Source organism: Notechis scutatus, chromosome 2 (assembly GCF_049901735.1).
Source record: "Notechis scutatus isolate UNSWTSFEM ecotype Mainland chromosome 2, rNotScu1.2, whole genome shotgun sequence".
Taxonomy (NCBI): domain Eukaryota; kingdom Metazoa; phylum Chordata; class Lepidosauria; order Squamata; family Elapidae; genus Notechis; species Notechis scutatus.
In genome coordinates, this window is record NC_142010.1 from 174,541,253 (window position 1) to 174,568,097 (window position 26,845).

Sequence of the window (26,845 nt, forward strand, 5' to 3'; positions counted from 1 at the left end):
ACTATGTAGTCTGAAGAAATGTTTAACATTTCTGCAATATAATACATTTACTTTGTGGTCTGCATGTCACTTAGAGATGAATTCAACTGATACAAATTACAATATTTGTTTACATGTAAGAAGTTTAATGCTGTTTAACCCAGCACATGGCTTGTATGCAGTTAACCAATCTAAATTATCTATTGTAAAGATGCATTTTACCGTAGAATATGAACTAAACATATTTGCTTAATGGGGCAACCAAAAATGATTCCAGCATACAAGTCATCAAAGTCTGAATGCTTTCATGAAATCTAGGGTTTTGTATAACTCCAACAACTTTTGTTTTCCTTAAATAAGAAAAAAAAAAACCTTAAGTCCTTGTATCATAAAAGGCAATTTAATAATGAGATTTTTTTTATAGAAAGGAAACAATATTAGAAATTAAATTTCCCAAATAATCTATGCGTATGTACATATGGTAACTTCTCATTTTGTTTGCAGTCAGCATATAGAAAGCTCTCTCTCTCTCCCACTCCCTTCCTCCCTCTTCCCCACCCCCCTCTCTCTCAGCCTTCTGCATGCTGGCTTCAAATTCTAGAATTATAATTGAATATCTTTGGATGCACCAAGTTAAAGAAGGCTAGTGTATGGGGATTCTTTTAATTCTCCATTTCATCTTTTTCTGCTGAAGTCCATTCAGCTAGCTGATGTATTCATATGGAAAGTTATTCTGGTGTATACAGTTGCATAGACTCTATTGTAAATTAGTAATTTGCTGCTCCTTTATCTTATTGATGAAAAGTTTGTGAAATTATACTTGGGAGGGCGAGAAGGAGGAACTTTCAATTCAAACAGGTGTCAAAGGTCTGCAATTTCTTTTTCAGGATGATAAATGGGACACTTCACTACAATTTCACAAACCTGGATAACTTTATGAATCTTCTTTGGGAAAACAAGCTATGTCCTGGTAAATATAAAACCAGACAATTCTTATTTCTGTTTGACAATGTTTAAGTGAAGGTATTTGGAGTTATGTGCAATCATTTGCTTATCTTGATAACTACAAAAATTTAACAAGTAAATGTTGCAATTCAAGAAGTTAAACTTCCACCATATCTGATGGATATTTTTACATTTCCTTAAGGACAAAGGGCAGTTGGAAGTTACACAGCCTTTGCAAATAATGTTAGCATTAAAATGCTTATATTTCACACAGCTGAACAATTATTGTTTTATATCTGATCCCAGGAAAATCAATAGCTAGTACTGGATAGACACGTTGTGATGACCTGAGGCATGGCACAAAGGCAACACAGTCACATATGTAAGAAAAGTCCCTTTAATACCTCCAATTTTGCCCCCAATGTCCAGTTACCTTCTGGTGGAGAAAAAACTCTCCCAAGAACAGTCTTTAAGTGGAGGAAATTCAGTCTGAAAACAAAGTACATATAAACTGTAAGTAAAAATCCACACAAACCACGCTGCAGCAATTAACTGGACAGGGCAGGATAAGGAATTGCAGACTTCAAAGGCCAGCAAAACACACACAGTTGGAAAGACGCCAGGAACCCAAATAAGTCTCGACAAGTGTTTCCAACAAGTTGCTATGTGCAAACTCCCTTTTTAAACACTATGTTCCCAGCTGCAGCTAATGAAGGGAATCAGGGCCCTTTCTGTTATGTATTAACATACTTACCTGTAATTGGTCGGTCCGTGGCGGCGGGAAAATTGAAGAGCTGTCACTGGTCACAGCCATGAGCAGTCCAACTATAAAAAGGGCTGCCGCAGTTTCTCCGCAGTTCAGTCCTAGAAGGAAATAAAACAATTGACAGTCATGCTGGTGTCCTGAGTCTCATTCCCACGACTTAACACTTTCCTCCCCCGCAAGCCACGCAACTCACATTGCTCCCTTCTCTGTTCCTCCCTGTGTGCCCTAGGATGAAGAGGGGGTGGGCCTGGATCTTCCTCTGAATTCCCTCTGCCTTGCTCTACCTCTCCCCTGCTCTGCCCAGCCGGACTTTGCCCTTCCCCAGTTTCTTCCACAGCCAATGGAGTCACACTCCCACTCCCTGTCAGCTGCTCGGCCTCCCCCTCGGAATCAGATTCTGACAGGGGCATGACATAAGTACTCTAATGGGCACTTTATCTAATGCCAGTAGATGTGTGCACATTTGATATTTAGCCAATGTTGTCAGAAACAGAGACTCTGCAACTATCTATTGTTATTACGGTAGAAGAAAAATACAGTGCTCTTATTATTATACTACTCTGTTTTTTGAATATCATGGGATCCATCTAATCTTTCAATGAATGTAGAATTCTATTAGATTACTGAATGAATAAAAAATTGTAGCCTCATTTTAGCTGAATGTTATACAAGTTAATCTCGAGTTCTAACAGTTCATTTATTGACCGTTGCAATGTCACCGAAAAAAATGACTTATAACCATTTTTTTCACATGACCGTTGCAGCATCTTCATGGTCATGGGATCAAAATTCAGACGCTTGGCAACTGACTCATATTTTTCATGGGTTGCAGTGTCCCGGGGGCTCATGTGATCATTTTTGAGAACTTCTGACAAGCAAAGTCAATGGGGAAGCCAGATTCACTTAACAACTGCAGTGATTCACCTAACAACTGTAGCAAGAAATGTCGTAAAATGGGGCAAAACTCCCTTAACAAATATCTCACTTAGCAACATAAACGTTGAGCTCAATTTTGTTTGTAACTCGAGGGCTATCTGTACATATTCTGGCTTCATCACTTGTGTCGTTTAATGCTAGAGGCTCCTGCTCTGTGTTTTAAGAGTGGTGCTAAATATTACTCCTGTTCATATGAAACTGTTTTACTTTATATCAGTCCATTAGCCTATCTATAGATTAGGCTATTTGTTGGCTTACAGATATATATACGTGTGTGTGTGTGTGTGTGTGTATTTACATACACATGGACACATATGTGTTTGTGAATGAAATTGTGAATGAAACTTACAATAGAGTAAAGCAATTTCAATTTTAAAACAATTTCTGGCTCATTGTTATTTCTACAAATGCCTGGACTACAAACAGATCTCAAAACCTGTCTTAGATGAGGATGACGCTATCTGGTAAAGCCACCAAATCAAAGAGAGACTCAAGGTGGTTTGTAATTAAATACTCAATAAAACAATCAGTGACTGGAAGAAAATGATATTTTAAAGAGATACATAAAAATCCATTTCAGCCTTTCGTCATCTTTCATCACTTAGCCTATGGCATGTTTGAAAATCAGCCTAATGCTTCGGAAGGAAGGAAGGAAGGAAGGAAGGAAGGAAAAGAAAGAAAGAAAGAAAGAAAGAAAGAAGGAAAGAAAGAAAGAAAGAAAGAAAGAAAGAAAGAAAGAAAGAAAGAAGAAAGAAAGAAAGAAAGAAAGAAAGAAAGAAAGAAAGAAAGAAAGAAAACAGAAAGAAAGAGAGAAAGAAAACAAAAGAAAGAGAGAAAGAAAGAAAAAAAAAGATCAGGAACACTGGAGCATTTATTGTGGAAGGAGAGACTATTTAGCAGTCTGGTTATGATATCACTTTGTGAATGGGCAACACACACACACACCCTTGTGAGAATGTCCTTCTGTTCTCAGAATTGCCCATCATAAAAAAAAAGGTGCAGAACTGTTAGGAATGTAAGTCACCTAACAGCTGGGTTGGAAAATATATAAATCAGAATAGACATTTTAATACTGTCTCTTTAAGGGAATGCTAAAATTGTAATTGGGTGTGGTTCCTCAAACCGCCATAAGATGGAGCCAGAAACCTGGGTTGTTTAGTCTTGTTCTCTTGTTGCTGAGAGTGTTGCAGGTCCTCCATTTTTCCCTATTGACTGTTATTCTTGGATTTGATGTAAGTCTGTTACTGAACTGTTGTTGATACTGGACTTTATTATTAGAATTATCCCTGGACTGAAAACTGACTGTTTTAACCGTGAATGACTTGGACCCTTGTTGGACTTTGCTTAAACGTGTATTGGAAGTAAAAACCTACATTTTACTATACAGTGTATCTGTGTGCTGTTTGTGTGTTATTCTTCACCACTCTCACTACGTCTCCCTGTGTGCGCTCATTCTCCTAACGGGGAATTACCTCAACAAGAACTCTTACTTGAAGCCTAATTTTGTCAATTCCAAGTGTCCACTATTCTTTAAAGTCCTTCATAGCATCTCTACCAAAGTCCCTTTATTTGAAGTGAAGAGGCTGAAGGAGATGGTTCCTTTAGTTAGCTATTTATTTTTAAAAATCTCATTGAGTTGAGTTCATACAGCATGCTAAACCAAAAAGAAATAAACCGTATTGTAGGTTAACAAACTATATGAACTTGCCGACAAAGAACCTGTTTCGTTACAAAACTTTTTTGTGCTACTTGTAAAAAAAAACAAAAAACAATATAAGAAAGTAGTGAGGAAATAGTTGCAATTTGTGCCTTCCTTAAAGCAATTTTTGAGGTCCAGTTTTTACTGGGAAAATAAATCTAGTATCTGGACCATTCAACTTCAGTATGAAGCTTATTTGAAATGAAGTGGTTGTGGGTTTTTTTGAATAGGAATTTATACTATCATAAAAGCCTCTACTTGCAATCTGAACAGTATAGATATAGGTAGTCCTCAACTTAATGACCAAATTGGGAATAGAATTTCCATGTGCTAAGCAAGGTGTTTGTTAAGTGTGCCTAATTTTATGACCTTTTTGCCATGGTTGTTAAGCAAATCCAGCTTCTCTAATTGACTTAGTTTGATGGAAGCCAGCTGGCAAATGTCAATCATATGACCTCTGGATGCTGCAAGTATTGTAAATGCATGCCGGTTACCAAGCACCCAAATTTTGATCACATAATTGTGGGGATGCTGCAATGGTGGTAAAGGTGAGGTCTAGTCATAAGTCACTTTTTTCAACGCCATTGTAACTTTAAACAGTCACTAAACATGTGATGACCCAGGGTGGGATACAAACGTAACAAAATCCAAAACGTAAATAAATGTCCTTTAATGCCTCCAACTTCAATAATACTCAGCTGGAAATAAAACGTACTCAAAAATAGTCTTCAAAAGAAAGCAGTACAGTCCGAACTTAATGAGCAGATAGAGGTGAAATAAAAAACCAAACAAACTACAATGATGAAATTTCCACAATGGAACAGGAGAAGTATTTACCAAATTCAAGGAGATAACAAGGCACAGTCTGTTGGAAGGACGCCAACCAAGATAAACTTCAGCTCAAAATAAAACACACTTCGTTTCCAGTGTTCGCCGGTACGCAGGTCCAAACTCTTATTCAGTTATCACAGCTGCAGCCCATGAAGAGGATCAAGGCCCTTCCCTCCCGAGTAGACCACATCTCTCCCTTATCCGCTCCTATCTGCATACCTTAGGATGGATAGGGGATGGGCCTAGGTCCTCCTCTGACTGCTCAGCCGGCCTCTGCCCTTCCCCAGCCTCCTCCACAACCTCTGGAGCCACACTTCGGAGTAGAAGTTGGCTGTTCCTCCTCTCCCTCAGAGTCAGTCTCCACCAGGGGCATGACAAAACAAATGGTTTTAAGTAGAGGACTATCTGTATAGCAATGCTGTCCAATGACGCTGAATTATATCTGAACCAAGTGAATGCTTAAGTAGACATCCCCACAACCTCCCAAGTAGAACTTCACAAAAAGATTTCTCAAATTGTTTTGTACCTCAGTTTCTAAGTGGCATTTTAAGAATGCACATCAGGAAGAAATTAGAGGGTACTGATTAAAATAATTGGTCAAGTTCTTGATACATTCTCAGTTGAGCCATGAATACTAAACATACCTTAACCCATTTCTTGTTCCAACTCTCTAATAAAAAAGATAATAGAACTAGAATGTATTCATTCCATAGAACTTTTATAAGGATTTGAAGAACGTGTGGAAAGCCATGAAAAAGCGCTGTATAAAATACCAGATATTATATTACAGTGGATGAATACTTAAAGAATATTCTCACTGGCCTGCCTTGTTCACCTGAACATCAATAATTAAATTGATAGTGTTTAAATTATTGGTAAGAGTGCACATGGCTATAATTATGGTTTGAAATCTGAAGTTCCTTCTTCAAATGTATCTAGTAGAAGATTTGCATTTTTAAGAATTCATTTGGCTTATTTGTCTGCTGTTACCATAAATTATTAGCTGTAGAGGTCCTTTCCTGCTTTACACACACTTTAAATGAAATTGGTCCCCTGATTCCTTGGATATTAAGTATTGTTCAAAAGTGAAGACTAAAGCAGGCTTACATTGAAAATTGCAAAATGCTATCAATTCTTGATTGATTGATTGAATTATTTTCCTTCTGTTTTATCTTAAATGAAGGTTTTGAATTGATGGGAAATCCTTCAGGATACTTCACTGACTTTGATGATAAAAAACAAGTGGTAGAATGGAAGAACCTGGTTGTACAATTGGCCGAAAGATATATAGGTAAGTTAATCAAATTCAGGGCTGGTGCAAACATTTAAGAATAGAATAAAATCAAATTTTATTGTCACTTTACATGGATCTACCACATGGATATATGAACTTTTGGGCTGAGGATCACACTAGGCCTTTGAGCTATATACTGAGGATCATACTATATATATTTGAACTCTATATTAATTCAACACAGTTAATATGGTTATTTCCTTTTCTTTTACATTACACAATACAATTAAGCAACAGAATTATGAAGGGCTACAGCAATTTTGTGTATGTCTTTAGGAAAATTGCATCTACTTCAGAGGTTCCTCGTTGTGTTCTCCTATGTAGACAAATTTGAGGCTCTATTGTGGAGTAAATGGGTGACACAATGGCTCAGTGGTTAAGACGCTGGACTTGTCAGCTGGAAAGCCAGCAGCCCAGGTTTGAGATCCAAAGCCGATGTAACAGAGTGAGCTCCTGTCATCGCCCAGCTCTTGCCAGCCTAGCAGTTCGACAGCGTGCAAATCAGAAGTGGTATTCAGCAGGTTCTGACCAGTTCTGGAGAACCGGTAGCAGAAATTTTGAGTAGTTCGGAGAACTGGTAGCGGAAATTTTGAGTAGTTCAGAGAACCGGCAAATACCACCTCTGACTGGCCCCGCCCTCATCTATTCTTTGCCTCCAGAGTCCCAGCTGATTGGCTGGGTCTTGTTTTGTTGCCCTGTACAGGAGAACGGAGCTGGAAAGCAGGTTAGTGGGGTGGGGAGGGAATGAGATTTTGCAGTAACCTTCCCCCAGGAGTGGGGTGGGAATGGAGATTTTGCAGTATCCTTCCTCTACCACACCCACCAAGCCATGCCCACAGAACCGTTAGTAAAAAATGAATCCCACCACTGATTCAAATACAAGTAGACAAATAGGTACCACTTCAGTGGGAAGGTAACAGTGCTCTGTGATGTCATGCTGGTCATATAACTGTGGAAATGTTTTCAGACAATACTGGGTCAATGTCCTTGAAATGGAGATGACCACCACCTCCTAAAGTCATCAATGAATAGCAGAGTAAAATCCGCAGGGACTCTCCCTCCCCACTTTATGGAATAAATTATCTGTAAATCTTTCATTTCCCAGATTAATCATCCATGTATATCTCTTAATGGCAAAGTCTGCTAGTGTGGAACTGTTTGGCCCAAGAGTCGTTCACTTGAGATTTTCCTCATAGTCTAATGAATGAGTTTTAATACACTAACTGTAAGTTTGGTTTCCAGAGAGGTATGGATTGAAACATGTTTCTAAGTGGAATTTTGAGACCTGGAACGAACCAGATCACCATGACTTTGACAATGTATCAATGACTGTAAATGGTAAGCTGTTTTAAATCCCTTTTATAACAATTGTGAATAATATGGAAAGAATTCCAAGGAGACGTTGAAGGCAAGCAAGGAAAATGTTACTCACTTTAGATCTTGTAAAACCCAGACTTGATATCAAATAGATGTTGGTTTTGCCATCCAGGCTCTTCCAAAGCTAGGTTATTGTGCCCAGGTTAGCAAAAGACTAAATGCTATTTAATCTTTTAAAACCATTTTAATTATATATTACTTGACCAACATTTCTTTATTTTATTTTATTCAATTTATATGATCCTCCTCTTGCTCTTCAAAGAATGTTAAGAATGTGGATTTGATTTTATCAGGTAAATAAAGAAGGAACAAAATACTTGTCCCCCACAGTTTCCTGGAAATTATAATACATCACTTTCTGGAGCACCCAGTTTGGAAACTTTTCTCAACTTTTAAAATCCTAAAAGTGTCCCCAAAAGGATGCCCTAAATAGTTCTGCATGAAATACCTACGATTTTCCAGTTGCCTTGTTCTTGCTTAAGCCTTCACCTGATGAAAAAGGGGGAAGAAAATATTTTTCCATCCCAATTGTTGCACATTCCTGCACCTTAACTGATCCCAAAAAAGGTTTAGTCAGGCCAAGCTTGTTAGTACTTGAATGAGAAATCACTAGGAATGCCCAAAGCTTGTGACGAGACTGTAGAGTTGAAAAATATATATGTATGTATATATACAGTGTGTGTGTGTATGTATATATGTATGTATAGTGTTCGTCTGTTTTGAAACGGCTGTGAAAGTCTGACTCACAGATGGACACAATACAGAAGCCTGATGATGGCAGATGAGATTCTGCCGAAACGTTGCTACAACTTTAAAAGCACAACTACAATGATGTGGGAAAATACCCGAACAAAGCTGAATACCATCCATATATATATTCTTAAGTTTTCGCGGGTACTTACATGCATGGTATTCAGCTTTGTTCGGGTATTTTCCCATGTCATTATAGTTGTGCTTTTAAAGTTGTAGCAACATTTCGGCAGAGTCTCATCTGCCATCATCAGGCTTCTGTATTGGGTTCGTCTGTGAGTCAGACTTTCACAGCCGTTTCTGTTTTAAATTTGGTGCTAGCCTATGCTGTGCCAGAATGGTTTTTTCTTCATCCTGATTGGTTGGGAGTCTTGGTCTGTGTTTATTGGTCTTGGAGTTTGCTGTGTTCTGCTTGATTGGTGTTTCTAATATCTTCTGTCTGTTTTGTAGCTTTTTTTGTCTTGATTGGCTGGCAACATTGTGTTTGCTGTATTGGAGGCTTTTAGTGCAGCTTGGCTCCGAGTAAATGGGCGGCTATCATTTATTAGGAAGCTAGGTTTCATCTGGGCGCCTGGTTGGGGTGTGTTTGAGCTGGAGGTATCAGGGGGAGTCTGTTTTTGCCCAGGTGTTTGGCTGGCTTGTGGTGTGGAGATTTTTTTGTTTGAGAGTGCAGGCTTCCAGATAATTGACAGTCTGGTGGAGTCATCTCTTCTATTCATGCTTTCAGGTCTTTTTTCAATCTCTGTGGCTACTCTGATAATTCTGTAGCTGGAGTTTTCTATAGTGGCTAGGGTTTTGGTGCCATTGAAGTCAATGCTATGACCTGTGGCTTTCATGTGTTGGACTAGTGAGGAAGTGTGTTCCAACTTTTTTACTTCATTTTTGTGTTTATCCAGGCGGGTACTTATTCTTCTATTGGTCTGTCCAATGTATGTGGCAGGGCATGATGCACAGGGGACTTCATATATGCCTTGGTTTTCCAGGTCAATTTTATCTTTGGGGTTTCTTAGGATGGCTGCTATTTTTCTGTCTGTTTTGAAGGCAGTCTTGATGTGATGCCTGTGTAGTATCTTACTGATTTTGTCTGTAGTACCTCTTATGTAGGGCAGGACAACTATTTTATAGGTCTGTTCATCTTTTAGGTCTCCATTATGTCTCAGTGTGTTTTTGTGTATCAAGCCAGTGATTTTGCTTTTGTGGAAGCCATTGGCTGTCAGTACTTTAGTCAGGGTGCATAGTTCAGTCTTTATGTGTGTCTTGTCTGCCAGGCATTTGGTTCTGGCAATTAGTGTTTTGGCCACGGAGTTTATCTGTGCTGGGTGGTGGTGGGATTGGACGTTGAGGTAGCGGTTGGTGTGTGTTTTCTTCTGGTATATGGTTTGTCCTAGTGTGCCATCGGGTTTTTTGTAGATTAGTACATCTAGGAATGGTAGTTGTTTGTTTGTTTCCGTTTTCATGGTGAATTTGATTTTTTTTTTTTGGGGGGGGGTGTTGTTTAGGTGTGTTAGGAAATTGTTTAGGCTTCCAAATAATTGACAGTCTGGTGGAATCACCTCCGTTTTGGTGCCATTGAAGTCAATGCTATGAAGTCTGACTCACAGACGAACACAATACAGAAGCCTGATGATGGCAGATGAGATTCTGCCGAAACGTTGCTACAACTTTAAAAGCACAACTATAATGACGTGGGAAAATACCCGAACAAAGCTGAATACCATACATGTAACTACCCGCGAAAACTTAAGAATATATATATATTCCGTTTCCATGGAATAATATAATATTCCATATATATATTAATTACTTTATCGGCATTCATAATAGAATCCATAGCCCCAAGTTCCATAGTCACAAAGAAGACACACAAGTTGAGGCAAATGTTATATTTCTTAATCAGCTGTTGTTAATACAGAAATATTCTGTAATATGCTCTGCTTTGTTAGATTTCAGCCTAGCGTGTTTTGAAGGGTGAAGTACTTTTCTGTTCCATTGACAAGATACCATATTGATACCAAATGCTAAGTCTTTCACAACTCTTTCATTTTACATCTAGGATTTCTCAACTACTATGATGCTTGTTCTGAAGGATTAAGGGAAGCCAGTTGTCAGCTAAAATTGGGAGGCCCCGGTGATTCCTTTCATCCATTTCCAAAGTCTCCAATTTGCTGGAACCTCCTCAGTCATTGCTACAACGGCACAAATTATTTCACTGGAGAGACAGGAGTCCGGCTAGACTACATCGCCATGCATAAAAAGGTCAGCTCATTTTTTTTTTTAATGGCCGAAAACTTTAAAAATTCCTGATCCAAATTAAATGTTCTCATTTATTTACTTTTATCTGATTTAAAAAATATAGACAGGGTAGAAAACATTGAGTTGAATAAAAAGTGGCTATTACCTCTTGCAGAGAATTATATGGCATGTTCAAATTTATATTACCTTGTAGGCTTATTTATAGCTGAAGCTTTAGTTTCCTCTATTAAACTTGGCAGCTACAGGTAGTCCAGAATGTACCCGTGTCGGCCATGTTGAGCATGCCTCATTAGGCCTGTATGATCCCCATTGCTCCATGAGTTGCTCAGGTTACCAACGAACTTCCCAGTACAATTCAAGGAGCTTGGTTATCCTCTTGATTTGAGGGAGCGCCTGTCTCCAATTTTTTCTGCCAATCTGATGTGATGGGGCAAAATTGATTCTCTCCCAGTCCAATGATTAAGCAGTTTCACCTTGTGGGACTTGTGGGAATGATAGCCTCGCTCCCAAGAGATCTGGATGGCTTCCATCCTTCAGGAAGCTATGAAAGACCTGACTTTTCTCCCAAACTTTGGGCAAGGTTGAGGTTGTGTCCCTGTTGAATGAATTTTCCTGGCTTATATGTTGCTTTTGAGGCTATTCGTTTTTGGGGGGAGAGAAGTTTTGTATTTTATATTTCGAATTTTAAGCTGCCCAGAGTTATTGAGAATTGGATGAACTATACGCTGTATAAATAAAAAAAATAAAACTTCAAGTAAAAAGACTCCCAGTAGAGCGTATTAATCAGGATGGATAGCTTAGTATGAACAAAGGTTTAACGAACCACAGAATCCCTGGTAGTATGAGAATAAAATAGAAGCCATTTATTTATATTCTACCTTTATTATTTTCTCAAATATCTCAAGGTGGCAAATATGCCTAACATGCCTTTTTCCTCCTATTTTCTCCATAACATCCCTGTGAGGTAGGTTGGGCTGAGAAAAAATGACTGGCCTAAAGCCACTCAGCTGGCTTTCATGGCTAAGGTGGGACATGAATTCACAGTCTCTCGCATTGTAATCTAGGGCCTTAGATCACATTAGTTCTGCGAGACCAAACTGGCTCTTGGAGCCTAATATGAATTAATATTATAAGCTTAATATTATTTATAGCTATAAAAATGTAGTTGGATTTATTAGCCTCCTATCATTATTTAATAGTATTCCTCTTCTTGTACATTTAAAATTTCTTAATTTGGTCATAAATTTTGGAGCTTCTGTGGACCCCCTACAACCTCACAGATGATAAAAAAGAGAGATTCCCTGGCCTCATTTTGACACAATAGTATAAGAGTAGGAGATCAGGTGTATGTGTCAGGGCTCCAACAAATCTACCCTCATTCAAATCAAAAGTCTCTAGCCTCATCTCAGAAAAAGTAAATTTGGTTTATTAGAAGTTGCCATGTTGGCGTGTGGCTGGGTGAAGCCAATATTAAATTACATCATACATTTCCCCCTTGACCCTGGTCTTTCCCCCACCCCCTTTTTCTGGCAGCTAAAAAGACCAAAGGAGTATCTTTTTAGTTGACATTCAGCTCCCCTCACTTGCTAAAGGTGACCTGTACAACACAAAAAGAAAACAAATTTATTACAGGTATAGAATTTAGGGTTGCGAACACACACACACACACACCAGGTTTGGTTGGGTTTTCTGCATGGAACCTCGTCACAAGGACGTTCCTACTCTTTACCCAAGATGCCTCTGATAAAGAGTAGCCTTTCCACTTGATTAGATATTGGTTGTCTCCTGTGCCACCTCGAATCAAGGATTCGCTGCACCTCATAATGGGTTTGGCCTCCTATGACCATGGTCTGGGGGTTCACTAGGTGGTAGCCTCTGGGTTGATCCCACCATAGGTTTTAAGAGGCTACTATGGAATACCGGGTGTATTTTCCCTAACAGTGACCCTGGTTTTTCCCCATCCCTTTTTTCTGGCAGCTAGAAAGACCAAAGGAGTATCTTTTTAGTTGACATTATGCTTAATAGATAATAAGAGTCATCACAATACTTCTAATCACCAGGGAGCTGGGAGTTCTCTTCATATCTTGGAACAGGAAACTGAGGCTATGGGACAGATTCAGAAGATGTTCCCCAATTTTGCCTCAGTCCCTATATACAATGATGAGGCTGATCCTTTAGTAGGATGGTCGATTCCACAGCAGTGGAGAGCGGATGTGACCTATGCAGCTATGGTGGTAAAGGTAAGGTTGATGCTGGTAAATGTAGAAATTTTTGATTTAAGGTTTTTATTGGATAATTGGAATATCAAAATAAACAGAAGCGTATCTAGACTTTCTTGCTCAATTTGCTCTGCTTGCTCTGACAAACATTCAGGCTGTCAGGACCAGGCCAGGGCTGTAAGAATTTAGGCTCTAATCTAGACCAGGAAAAGGCCAGAAAGTTCATTGCCATACTTCTCCATATTATATTGGGACAACAGGAAGCGGGAAGCTTGTAACAGATGTCTCTTTGCTCTGTTTCGACCAACTTATGCACTGACATAGATAATGAACCAGAACAGATCCAAAACGGTTGAGAAGAAGGTAAAGTAAATGGAGGATAGTTGCTCCATCTATTTGCAACATCCTTTTGGCCAGTGGTGGGATTCAATTTTCTTTACTACTGGTTCTGTGGGCATGGCTTGGTGAGTGTGGCAGGGGAAGGAGACTGTAAAATCTCCAGTCAGAGGTGGTATTTGCCGGTTCTCTGAACTACTCAAATTTTTTACTACCGGTTCTCCAGAACTGGTTAGAACCTGCTGAATACCACCTCTGCCTTTGGCCTATGGGAATACAGCATGCAACTAGAGGTGGGCTGTTTTCAGAGCCCCCATATACACAGCTGCCTTCCCCACTAATTGATAACAGATAGCCCTAGACTTATGGCCACAACTGAGCTGCTACATTGGAATGAATGCTTTAGCTTAGTTTTGTAGGCTTCCCAATGTTGCAAAGTCAAGCTTTGTGCACCACCTAACGGGAGAAAACTGTATTTGCACCTTGCAATTTTGGTAATCATAAGTAGTGTCTTTAGTTCTCTCTGAGCTTGCTTATTTTCTTGCAGACATTTCATTACCCTTAACCAGGCGACATCATCAGTGCTAGTTAGGAGTGCTATTTGCTGTCAGTTTATATTCTGATGTTTTGCTTGTCTGTGTGGGTTGGGGCGGCCTTAGAGATTCTTTGGTTGAGTTGTTTAGTGTTGGCTCTTTGGCAGTGACTCCTCATTTCAACCCTTAGCAACAAACGTTCTCCTTTATAGTAGTGTCTGCCTACCATGTTTAAAAACAAATTACAATTTAAAATACACTTTGGAGAAAAAGGGGTGTTAAGTCCAGCATACGATCTTGTCTTTGCTGTAAATCTACATCCACTTTTGTTAGATGTGCCATGTGACCCAGATTGTTGGAGCGATTTGCTAATAATATAAATTTCTCAGAGAGCGTGGTGAAGCATCACGGGACAGTTATATAAGTCTAAGTGCTATTGCTATTGTCAGAAGATTGGAAAAAGTGATTACATGACCCCCAGGACACTGCTACTGTCATAAACATCATAAGTGTGGAAAATGGTCATAAGTCACTTTTTTCAGTGCCACTGTAACTTTCTATGGTCATTAAACAAATGGTTGTAAGTTGAGGACTACCTATATTCTGGTAAATAGAAGCTGGAGGACAGGGTTCAGCAAGAAGGTTATCCTAGGATTTTAAAACAAACAAAGGTCATCCCTTTAAAAGGGAAGGTGGGTTGAGCCTCTCTTCCCTTTTTTTTAAATTAAAAACAAAGATAGATCTCTTGAGCTACTGAGAATCAAGCATAAAATATTCATTTGATAGAGCATCTCTGTCCCTGCTTGTGGGTTTTATTGACCGAAGGCTAATTTTTGCAATTGAAGAATGAGTGGTTGACACATTTATCCTGAGTTAGCTATTGAAGGATCATCTTATCATGTCAGATTCAAGTTCTGTTAAGAGTTTGCAACAGAAATTCAAGTCTAGAAAACACACAGGTGACTGATTTGGTAGCATCATTAACTTCTTTGTAAACATAATAAAACGAGTAAAGTTTACAATACTATTTGTAGATTCTTTCAACTTAACATAAACAAAAACACAAGCAGAAGCAGAAGCAGCTCAGAGCAGATACCAGTTTCCGCAAGCAAGCAAGCAAGTTAGTTTCAGTTTCAATTCTCAGCAAAACACACAGAGCCAAACCACACCCAGTCTGTCAGCTCCCATTGGCTGGTCTGTTGCCATGCTTACTCACTTGCTGACTTTGTTAACCATGTCTCTGCCAGTTAATGAATATACTCTGACAAGTTCTTGGTTGCCCAGAAGATGTATCTGTTCCCCTAAGCAATACCTTAGAACAGTTATTTTTCAACTTTGTCTCTACTTTAAGACGTTTGGACTTCAACTCCCAGACTTCCTCAGCCAGTTAATGCTGAAAGTGGAAGTCCACACACCTTAAAGTTGCCACAGTTGAGAAACACTGCCCTAGATGTATTTTCCTCATCTTTCTTTGAGGAGAGAAGAGATGTGGGTTTCCAAAAAAGACATTTCCTATAGGTTTATGATCTGCATCATTGTGTTATATAATGAAAAGCAATATCTGTTTTCCTTAAACAATTACCCTGAATGCTTAGGGCATCAGGAATGTTCTTCACCCTGTTTATGTTCCTTGCTACCCGAGGTACCATGGCTAGATTGGGGCAGAAGTAGATCATAGTTTTTGGAGCCAGTTGGCATCCATATCTTCAACAGGAGATGTGCCTGGCATTGCTGCTGACTTTGGCACTCCACACTTCTTAGTCATGGTTACACAGCGGGGAGGAGAGCTAAGCAGTAAAATTTTCAAACAAACCTGTTATTATTTACATAAGATGTTTACACAGTACAAGCACTGCTGAGAGGTACTTCCCACAAAGTGAAATAGATACAGTATATTCAGATTTTATTGCTAATTATGAAAGTATTATGAAGGCAGCTTATATAGGATTGACTTGTTGGAAATCAGATTACAACTAATCATTTTTCAATATATGTATATTTAGAAATAACAGGACTTCCTTCAACAAGTCACCAATTCTATAAAATCCCTTCTCCCTCCTTATATTTGATTAATTAATCCTTACACTTTAAAAGATCAAGGAATGACAGAAAGAAAGAAGAGTCAAACGTAATTTGCATCTTTTTCAAAATTCGCTTTTCGGTATGAATTTCAAGCAATTGAGTTCATAATGTTGGGAAAGGATGGAATTATCTGACAGACAGCCCAGAATTTGTATTCACTGAACTTTAGTTGAATGCCATGCACCATGAATTAGAAATTGTAGCTGAAAGATTCCAAACTAATGTTTCAAATGTTGTGTACTCAAAACTCCCATCATGTTTTTGTGTATAGTGTTGTTGTTAAGTGAATCCAGCTTCCCCATTTATTTTACTAGGAGCCCTCAATGAGGCAGTGGTTAAAGTACAGTATTGTAGGCTGACTCTGCCTACAGCCGGGAGTTCGATCCTGACCGGCTCAAAGTCAGCACAGCCTTCTATACTTCCGAGGTCGGTGAAATGAGGACCCAGATTGTTAGGGGCAATATGCTAACTCTGTAAACTGCTCAAAGAGTGCTATAAAGCATTATGAAGCGGTATACAAGTCTAAGTGCTGTGAGTCGCCTACTCTTAGATTTTTCAGTGAAGACCAAGGAATGTAAAGTTTATTTCATTCACACACACACACCTTCCATAAATTAATAGAGTTAGAAACAGTGACAATTTGTCTTCCTGGGGTCTCATTCATTTTAATGTGAGCAACTTTTTGTGATTTTTATATGCAGTTTTATAACAGCTCCTTTCTGCAAAACTCGGTGTTCTTAAGAGCTAATCTGCTTTTTTGTGTGTGCCTATTTTGGCATGGAACATTAATCCTTCTGCATCTGATTAGTTATGCTGTTGCAATCCTCCTCTTAAATTCCTAATTTTAGCTGGCTAGGGAATTAGGTCAATTCAAGCTATTGGAAAGGCTTTTTTTCTTGGTGGACCCTGATGCTAAAATGTTACGGTGCTTTTTTTCTTTTCAAGTTGTCACAGTGATCCTGCAACTGGATTTAATTTCTTCTGTAAGGAGAGATAAACTGCAGCGCGATCGTCTGTTTGGAATTAGAAATGAGGTGGAAAGAAAGCAAAGCTGTACAGTGATCCCAATATGAAATATTTGTGTTCAGCTATGTGTATACTGTATGCTTCTTTAGGAAGACTGCAGAAGAATCAGATATGATATTTGACCCAATGTGCAGCTGTAAATCTTAGTTTTTCTTTTAACTGGTTGAAACAACTTCTATTTATTTTCCTTCGTTGCAACATTATACTTGAAAATATATAACAAATACCTGAATTCCTAGTTGTCAAAAATAATAAAGCCGCTTACTTATTTAATCAATGTATATGCTGTATCATATATCAATAAATAACTTTGGAGTTTCAGTGCTTTGCACAGTGCTGTATTCCTCCATATTGCAAGCCAACTTTTGCTAAGTATACACTAAATAGTACTGATACGGAATAAAGCATCCAGATTAAGAGGAAATATTGCAAACCTGTTTTAACGTATATGCGTTTCATAACCTGTGCTGCTTTGTTGCAAAATTTTACTGTATGCAGAATACCCACAGCCATGATTTATATACTGTATAATTTCATAAAGGAGATGCAAATCACCCTTTCCCCAACCTAGTTCCTTCAAGCATTCCTAACCTGGTTGTGAATGATGAGAATTGTTATCCAAATATATTTGAAGAGCAACAGGTTAGATGGGATTGGTTTAAAATAATGATCTTGTCCTGCAGTGGGTTGGCCATCAATAATCCTGGAAAATAGAAGGTTACTTCTATTACTTGTTACAGTACGATATACTTTATTGATTAGTCAATTGACCATATCAAACATGAGCATCAGCAGCAGTAAAATACAATAAAATGAGATGAGATCAGGTAGAGTGAAGTGAGATAAAATAGCTATGGTGAGATAAAATAGAATAACATGTAGTAGGTTAGGTACAATAAAGATAAAAGTGTAAGATAAAATAAAAGAAGCATATCACTTGTTTTACGGAGCTAACATAATAACTCACGTATTTTCAAAGGGTGTTCCTTTACTTTACAGGTAATTGCTCAGCATCAAAACCTTCTGATCGCTAAACCCGACAACACCATCAACTACACTTTGCTAAGCAACGACAATGCATTCCTGAGTTACCATCCCTATTACTTCACCCAGAGGACCCTTACGGCACGCTTTCAGATGAATAACACAAAGCCCCCCCACGTCCAGATGGTGAGGAAGCCAGTGCTCACAGTAATGGGCTTGCTGGCTTTGCTAGGTACGACACCCCCTCCCCCATTCCTTTTCACAACTGCTAATCACACTGTCCAATCAAGAGTCCAGACAGCTCAAGGTTAGTAGTTCAAGGAGCTACTAATGGTCAAAGCAAATTGGCAGCAGATAAGAGTCAACGGAATTGAAAATGGGCTGGACTTAGATATCTTGTGGGCACGAAGGGATTCAAGGCTGACGATGCGTTTGACTCCTCCCTCAGGCTCAGCCTTTCCTCCACACACTTAACTATTCCCAGAAATGAAGTATCTTGCATTTGATAAAGAAGGAAGAAGTATATTATGTTGACCAGCTGATGTTAATTCAAATGAACTGGGAAATAAGGCAATACTCAAACAAATCTCAAAACTAAAAATTCATAAAACTCTTGTTACGCTACGGTAACATACTTTTTGGACAGAAAATAAAATTCATGCTGTGTATATACCAATATCTTATTTGCCTTCCACACTTTCATATACTCCCCCCTTATTATCTGTTTTATTTATTTCATCTCAATTTAAATCATTATACTTATATCCTTTGTCTGTTCGGATATTAATGTTAATTCAAATGAATACCAAAGGCAGACTGTCTGAGTTCTAAAAATTCTAGTCCTGCATACTTGGGAGAAAAAATAGTGTGTGGTAGCTGCTTGCCTTCAAGCATATAATTAGTTTATATTTTTCCTCTGGTAAAAAGCAGATGAGTGAACTTAGGCCAGTCACTCTTGCTCAACCCAACTCACTTCACAGTGCTGTTGTGGGTAAAATAGGAGGAGGATGGAATAGTAGATATGTTTGCCACCCTGAGTTATTTATAAAAAATAATAAAGAGGGGATGAAAAAAAAACTAAAAATAAAAATATGGCACAATCTTAGAAGGACAGATTTTAACAAACAGAACAAGAACCAATAAAGCAACTTAGGTATCTTCAACTAAATATTTATCTGCTATTTCAAACTTCAGCTCTTCTTATGCCCACATGGAATTCAAATCTTTTGGTGAAATGTTCTAACACAGTGTTACAGTTCATGTGGCCGACTGCTGGAGCTATGACAACATGCTTTAAATGCTCCTCTGTTAAGTTTCTCATTTCAAGCCCTTTTTTTTTGGTTCAAGGTTTTCTCCCTCTTGTGCAGGAGAAGAGCAAGTTTCTGCCAACATTTCCAGTCACAAATCAGAAGACTGTAACTCTTTGGGAATATTAGCCAGCTTACATAAACCTTCAGGATTACAATTGTCAGACAGCTGGCAAGCATCAATACTGATCTATTCAAGCAATGATAACAAGACATCCTCGAACATCAGTACTGTGATTCTAAACATAGCCAATTATCCTAAACACAGAGGTAAATTTTTACTATGACTTTTTTTTTTTTTTTTGTAGAGCTATTAACCTGATACCCTTCAGAAAACATGAGATTTACATTCAGTTTGGGGAAGCAGGTTAAACAAATGCAAGTGAGGTCTTTTCTGAGGTCTCACAGGGCAATGGACAGTTCCTAACAGCTACAGCATGAACACACAAACACTGCCTCATCCTAAAGTGATCACTAAATACTTACTTTTAAATGAGTATTTAGTTTGAGTAGCGGCACGGGAGGATCATTCTTTAAGCCATATGGGAAGAGGTTTTGGGGTTTGAACTCTGAAGGCGCATGGCCAGCAGATAATCCCTGATGGCTTACCTTGAATAGACAATTCACACAATCTAATTAGGACAAGTGAAGCACACAGAATTGTGTTTTGTGAAACAATTGTACGTTCAATGTTAGGGGTTTTTGTTTCGGTTCTGGACAGTTGTGGGATTCAGCCAGTTCGCACCACTTCGGGAGAACCAGTTGTTAAGTTTCTGAGCAGTTTGGTGAACTGGTTGTTGGAAGAAATCATTAGGGCAGAGAACCGGTGGTTAAATTATTTGAATCCCACCACTGGTTCTGGGGGTGAGACCGAGACAACTTCATGGTGGAAAAAAAATCTGATTGTGAAAAAAATTTCTCTTGGTGAAAAGCTTGTCACCCTTTGGATCTCTTTCTCTTCAGCAGAAATGTTGCTTTCATTCATTCCCATAGAAAGACTTGTTCCCAAGCAGGTTTTTAGAAAGAGTTAGAAAAGAGTGAAACGGCATCTCGGGTTTCACTTCAACAAACAAACCCTCACCGAGTTTGAGTTCTGCAATGAGATTTGTTCTGGACTGTTGCCCCTCACTCATCAAGTGACGTTACAAGCAGGCCCCCATCTTTTTAACCGGGGATTTGCAGGAGAGCGAGAAACGTTGGAGTCGCACATATCAACTCAGGGGTCAACAAATCTATTTGGAGATTTGGCTCTTACCTCGCCTCCCATCAGAACAGTCTACTGAGCATTGTATCTTAGTCAGGCTCAGTTGGATTTTTCCCCCCCATTCCCTTTCATATTTCAGGATGCAAAACCTTTTCAGTGGCCTACAGGATGAAACAATGCCAGCTTGGGTTTTTCAGGCTCCTGATGACCTACTTCCCTGTTTCTCTCTAAAGCAGGGGTCTCAAACACAATTTACCTGGGGGCCACTGGAGGCAGAGTCTGGGTGAGGCTGGGCCGCACATAGAAGTGTTTAGCCAGCTAGCGACGCATGGAGAATGCACTAATATTATACTTTCATATCACGGTGGGGGCCACAGGATATCGTCCTGCGGGCCGCAATTAGCCAGCGAGAATGAGACTTCTGCTCTAAAGCTACTTTGCGAGAATGAGACCTCTGCTCTAAAGCTATTTTGTCCAAGAGTGGAGGCCCAAAACTTATTACTTGAAATCATTAAATAAACGACTGTGCACCAGATCGCTTATGTTTGATTTGACATTCAACTAAAGCCAAACCTTAAAACTATTACATTTTCTTTGTCTTCCCAAAGAACTTGTATATGTCACATACTACATGGATAACAACCTAACCAATCCATATTTGGAATGGAAGAAAACGGGAATGCCGGATTTTCCTTCTCAGATGCAATGGGAGCAAATAAGAGATGCTGAGGTACAGTGTCATGCATTTGAGAAATGGCTCTTTGTGAAATCAGACCCAGGCCCTACTTATTTGAGAGCAAATGTTTCTGAATTCAGTGAGTTTCTTCCTAAGTATGTTTTGTCACCCTATATCTCTGTCGCATGAAAATTTACGTCAAAATAATCACCATGGCATTGTATACATATTTATGGTGCAAAACAGAAAATAAACAGTAAACTTTTTCATTGATCTACAGACCATGTTAGAAACCATTTGTTTAAGCTAATTTTCCCTAACTTCGTCCAGATGTGTATTCTGACCTAGGCTTCACAAAATCACGAAACAGGTTTCTTGTCCCGACAAAACCCTTTTTTATTTGGCTAATGTGAATTCCTATCATTCACATCCAGCAAAGTTCTGGCAAACAGTCTTTCAAGGATGAATTACAACCACAGACAGGCTTAGAGAGTTGCCAGGCTGATAGCTTCCAAGTGCAACGCTGTACAAAGAAATACTTGGCAAGGAGTCTTGGTGAGTCACGAACTTAGACAAACAAATCTTCACACTAATTAAACGAATTAATTGTCTCCTGCAAACACCACTCCCCTTTTGCTCCTATTTATTCCTATGGGAGTGGCCATTCACCATCCACTTGTGCCTTTCTTCCCGAGCTGACTCTTGTTCCTTAACTGTTCCATTCTCCTGGCAGTTCTGCGCATGCGCACATTAGGAACAGGCTCCAGCTGTTCTTCTGCCCCACTGATCTCCGACTCCAAAGGCAGCTAATAACTGTCAGATGGCCCTGCCTCCGATGCAGAGCACTCATCAGAGCCTTCCCCAGACTCCAGGACTGGCCCATGTTCCTCCCCAACCTCCTCACTGTCCGAGTCTGCCGCCAGCTCTACTGGCCACTGGCGGGCTACAAAAATGTATTGCATTTCAACTCCCACAATTTTCAGCCATGGTTAGGGAAAGCTTATGTAAGGGAGGGCGAAGGAAGGAAGACAGGGAAGGAAGGAAGGCATTAAAATAACTATGTAAGAATAAACATTAATAAAGTTTTCTATAGCTTTGAGTGATATATTGTTGTTAAGTGGGCAGATGATAGGATAAAATCCTTAAAATTTTAGCTCAGTCTTAAAACAAGTAGGTCCCTCCCATCTCCCATCTAAAAGCTGAGGGGGAAGAGACATTTTTACTTCTTTCCATTGACTATAAGTTTAATCTTTGCAACAAGGCTCTGACTACCACCTTGCATATTTCCTGTACTGTATACTCTTTTGAGCTGCCTTATACTGGTCCCTTATTTCAAACAGCTTGTCCTCTTCCTTCTTTGCTGAATGCTGGTACTCTTCTGCTGAATTAGACCCGTCCAGCACTCTCTTTTTAACTACAGCCCCTTGAAGATTTCTGAGAAATCATAAGCAGAGCTGATTGACAGAGGGGCTGGATTGCGTATTCTTTTGCTCCAGTCAAAAGAAGTTCTGTTTACTTCGTTAGGTTCATGTCATGTTTTTGTAAGGTAGAATATAAACAAAACTGTCTGCTCTCTCCATAGCATTCATAACAATATAGGCTTCTATCACAGTTTTTCAATGAGTCCTAAGCATTAAAGAATAAGCCCCACTGGACACAGACATATTTACTTCTGAATACATTTAGGGTTGCTCTCATTTGTTTATTTGAAAAGCACAATACTTCAAATTCTACAATTTCTTTAGTAGAAAAATAAAACGTCTAAACCTCCAGATCTCTTCATGTTAGCAGCTCTCTGCTTTTTCATAGCAATAAAGAGCTCCCTTGAGAAAAATTCTGAGAGAAAACTCATATTTGGCTATCAACCTCTCACCTCACTTCCAGTCTCTTGGCTCCCTCGTCTGCTCAGCTCTGCTCTCATTTGAACTACTACAAAATCTACTCTCGTTTGAAAAGCCCCTTCTCTGGTAAAACTTCAAAAGCTAAGTTTATTTTAAAATTTGTGTTGAACTTGTACCCTTACATTAGAACATAGAATAATAGAGTTGGAAGGGACCTTTGAGGTCTTCTATTCCAGCTGCCTGCTTAAGCAGAAGACCCTGTACAATTTCAGATAAACAATTGCCCAATCTTTTTTTTTTTTTTGAAAGCCTCCAGTGATGGAGCACCACAGCTTCTTGAAGGCAAGTTGTTTTATTGGTTGATTGCTCCATTAGGAAAGTTATTCTTAGTTCTAGGTTGCTTCCCTCTGTGGTGAGTTTCCATCCATTGTTTCTCACCTTGCCTTTTGATGTTTTGGAAAATAGTTTGACACACACACACACACACACACACACACACACCATGTCCACATCTGGCATTATGAAAGCTTCTTTATTCTCCAGGTGTAACAGATTCCCAAGCAATTGAAGGGACCCTTAATTCTGAAGGGAGGCAGTGCCACAGTCCTTCAAATAAAAGAATTGTCATTATTTTTTCCAACTTACATTTTCCAGGGTGATTTGTGGGGAAAGTCAAAATGGCATTAAGCTAATATATGTCGGGAATGATCTCTAAATGAGGGCAACCCCTCCCCCAATCTACTCACCTATCCTCTGTATCTCTTTTGTCTTGTCCTGTAGAAATAAATCAGGTAGTCGTCCCAATCGGATTCATTCCTTTTATGCTAACCAGATGTTTGCTCCTTGTGGGCCAACTTTTTCCATGGACCTGGCACTATGGAAGGGGTTATGTAAATGTTTATGGTTATAGATTTCTTTACAAACAAAGCCAGAAGGAATGTTTCCCCTCTGATTTTATTTTTGATCTTTCCCCCATGCTCTCCTATTAGGACATGCTTGAGCACTAGGGAATCTAAGCACCACCCGTGTCCTCTTGAAGCTGCTCAGTGATTCAATGCAAATGGGGCTTTTAAAAAAACAAACAAACAAAGAAGGTGTTGCAGACACAGAGAGAATTTCTGAGGAGAATTGGAAATCAGAAATGTTGGCCTCAGCTTCCCTCACCCATTGGGAACAATATTCCTTCTTGGGAGTCACGTGCCAACTAGACGACGAATCTGAAACAAACAAGGAAAGGAGTTTAAGCAAGAAATAGATGGGGTCTCCCATCTATATTTCTCCATATTTCTCTTCTTTTGACATTGTCCTATGCCTCCCACTTTTTTCCACTAACTATACACATAAGTGGCAGGAGACAGGACCAATTGGCTTTGCCTCCTCTCTGCTTTTCTTTTGAATGTGTTTTTTTCCTTTGTAGTGCTTGCCCATTGGAATTACCTTCCCCACATCCATATGTAGTTATATATGGTTGGACCCATCCCAGCTGAATTGATTGGACTACTTGCATGAAGTGATGTAATACCAGTTTGGGTTCCTGATATATCGACATGTTGCTGGTGGATCATACACCATCCAGAGCCACAGTTATTGAAATTGGGAAGCCATATACATTTCTTAAATAAATAAATAAAATTTGGGGACCATTATTTGCTTGTTAGAATTACACCTCACCTTTCTTACAGGTGGTGTGTACAAGATTCTCCCTCCCATTTTTCCTCACGATCACAATCCTGAGAGGCAGATTGGGCTGAAAGAGAGTGAAGGGCCCAAAGTCAGCTAATGAACTTCCATGTGGGTGAAGAGAGATTTGAAGCTGGGTTGTCCTAGTCTAATATCTGAATTTACAGGGGTGTAAATGTAACACCTTTCCGTAGTTCTTTAAGTCAGCTGCCCCTTATCCTGGGATTGCATCCCCTGAAACACCTTTTAAACTTGGTAAGCATACATTCTGCAACTATTTAAGAAAAGAGGTAAAGATTTCTTCTTCAGATGATCATGATAGATTCCCAGAGTTCAACTTAAGAAGCCAATTGAACTTCCCAACAATCATATTTTTAAATGAAGGCTTAAACATGAAATACCTTACATAAAAATGCAGAAACCACCCCAATTACAATGAACAATGTGAGTACAAGAGTCAAAGAAATGGCTTTTTTTAGATCAGGAGTCTCCAAACTTGGCAACTTTAAGACTTGTGGACTTCAACTCCCAGAATTCCCCAGCCAGCATAGTCGAGAGTTGAAGTCCACGAGACTTAAAGTTGCCAAGTTTGGATATCCCCTGCTTTAGATGATGGTCTTCTACTGATAATTTTCCCAACTCATATGTGTCATTGAGGTTCTAGATAATGTTCTCCAGCATCTCTGCCTTTTTAAACATTAATTTTTAATCTATTTCTTAGGACCCTGTGGTGAAAGGACCATTTCCACTACCTGCAAAAGACCATTTAATGCTGAAGCAAGAACTTCCAATTCCAGCTGTTTTCCTCCTTCATATTTGTGCAAAGCCCCTCTCTGTTCCCAACCAGGTGGGTGCTCTCTTAGGCCACTTGCTTGCAAACACAGAAAGTTGGAAACTAAATGACTTTATTTGTTTCTTAGCCTGACTTCACTCTGGAGTTAGGAGAGGCTGGAGGATTCTTGGCGTTCTTTCAATGACTCCCACGGTTCTTTTATTATCCTTTATCGGCACTATTTGATCCAAAGAATGTTTTTACACTGCTGTGCACCAGATGCCACTTTTTCCCCCTGGCAAGTACAAGTATACCCTCGTACAGAACCTGGAAAACCTATCAAGGTTAGAAAGAAAGAGACAGCTTTCCAGCCAAAGGGAAAGCATGGCCTATAAAGCATCTGTGAAGGACTTTGGCCCATCTGGGTGTTGAACTACAGGTCTCTGGCTGCAGTGCTTACTGTTATAATCCAACACTATGAAGGATTACAGATGTCCAGCCCTTGCTCCAAGACATAACTCTCATTGAGGTGGTAAATATATGTCTTAGGGATATCTGGCTACTCCTAAAATGTGCACAGTATAGGCTTTTGTAGGCCTAGAACAGGGGTCCCCAACCACCGGTCCACGGACCGGTACCGGTCCGTGGAACAACTCCTACCGGGCCGCTGGCTTGCTGGGCGCCGCCATCTTTTTTTCATGAAAAAGTGCTTCCGGTGAGCTTTTCCGGTGCTCACGGCGGTAGAGCCAAGCTCACCGGAAGCTTTTGATGAAACGTGTCACGGCATTTTCATCAAAAAGATGGCGGCGCCAGCTGATGCCGGTACTGGGCCGTGGCGCCCAGCTGATGCCAGTACCGGGCCGCGGCATCAAAAAGGTTGGGGATCACTGGCCTAGAAGACAAGCGGGTCCCAGAGAATAAGGATGTCAGGTTTGTACTAAAAAAGCTACATTCCCCAAGATAGCAATAGTAGCAACATTTAGACGTATATATTGCACCATAATGCTATACAGCAATGTCAAATTACAAAGTCAGCATATTGCCCCCCCAAAAGTCTGGGTCCTCCTTTTACCGATTTCAGAAGGATGGAAGGTTGAGACAACCTTGAACTCCATCAGGATCGAACTTCAGGATGTGGGCAGAGTTGGCCTGCAATACCGCATTCTAACCACTGTGCCTCCAAGCTTTTAACTTGAAAAGAAATACCTGTCTCTTCCTCACTCTTACAAATGGTTTGCTGGAGTTGAAAGAAAGGGAAATTGTCACGATTTCTGAGATACTTATGCTCTTATGAAAGGACAGTCTGCTCTGCGTATAACTCCAGATTTTTTTTTTCCTATCAAGGACCAATCGTA

At 39.5% G+C, this 26,845-nt stretch overlaps 1 protein-coding gene across 2 annotated transcripts in view; it reads left to right on the top strand.

Moving 5' to 3' along the window:
• Positions 1-26,845, top strand: part of IDUA (alpha-L-iduronidase) — a 58,658-nt gene that overhangs the window by 23,622 nt on the left and 8,191 nt on the right. The window contains exons 3-11 of one of the 2 annotated variants that reach the window (XM_026672990.2): positions 867-949; positions 6,340-6,447; positions 7,693-7,788; positions 10,631-10,833; positions 12,891-13,070; positions 18,026-18,242; positions 19,378-19,587; positions 21,130-21,251; positions 25,440-25,565. In XM_026672990.2, the coding sequence (XP_026528775.2) occupies positions 867-949; positions 6,340-6,447; positions 7,693-7,788; positions 10,631-10,833; positions 12,891-13,070; positions 18,026-18,242; positions 19,378-19,587; positions 21,130-21,251; positions 25,440-25,565 (1,345 nt within the window). The remainder of the gene's footprint in view (positions 1-866; positions 950-6,339; positions 6,448-7,692; positions 7,789-10,630; positions 10,834-12,890; positions 13,071-18,025; positions 18,243-19,377; positions 19,588-21,129; positions 21,252-25,439; positions 25,566-26,845) is intronic. The other variant, XM_087957442.1, reaches the window with a different exon arrangement.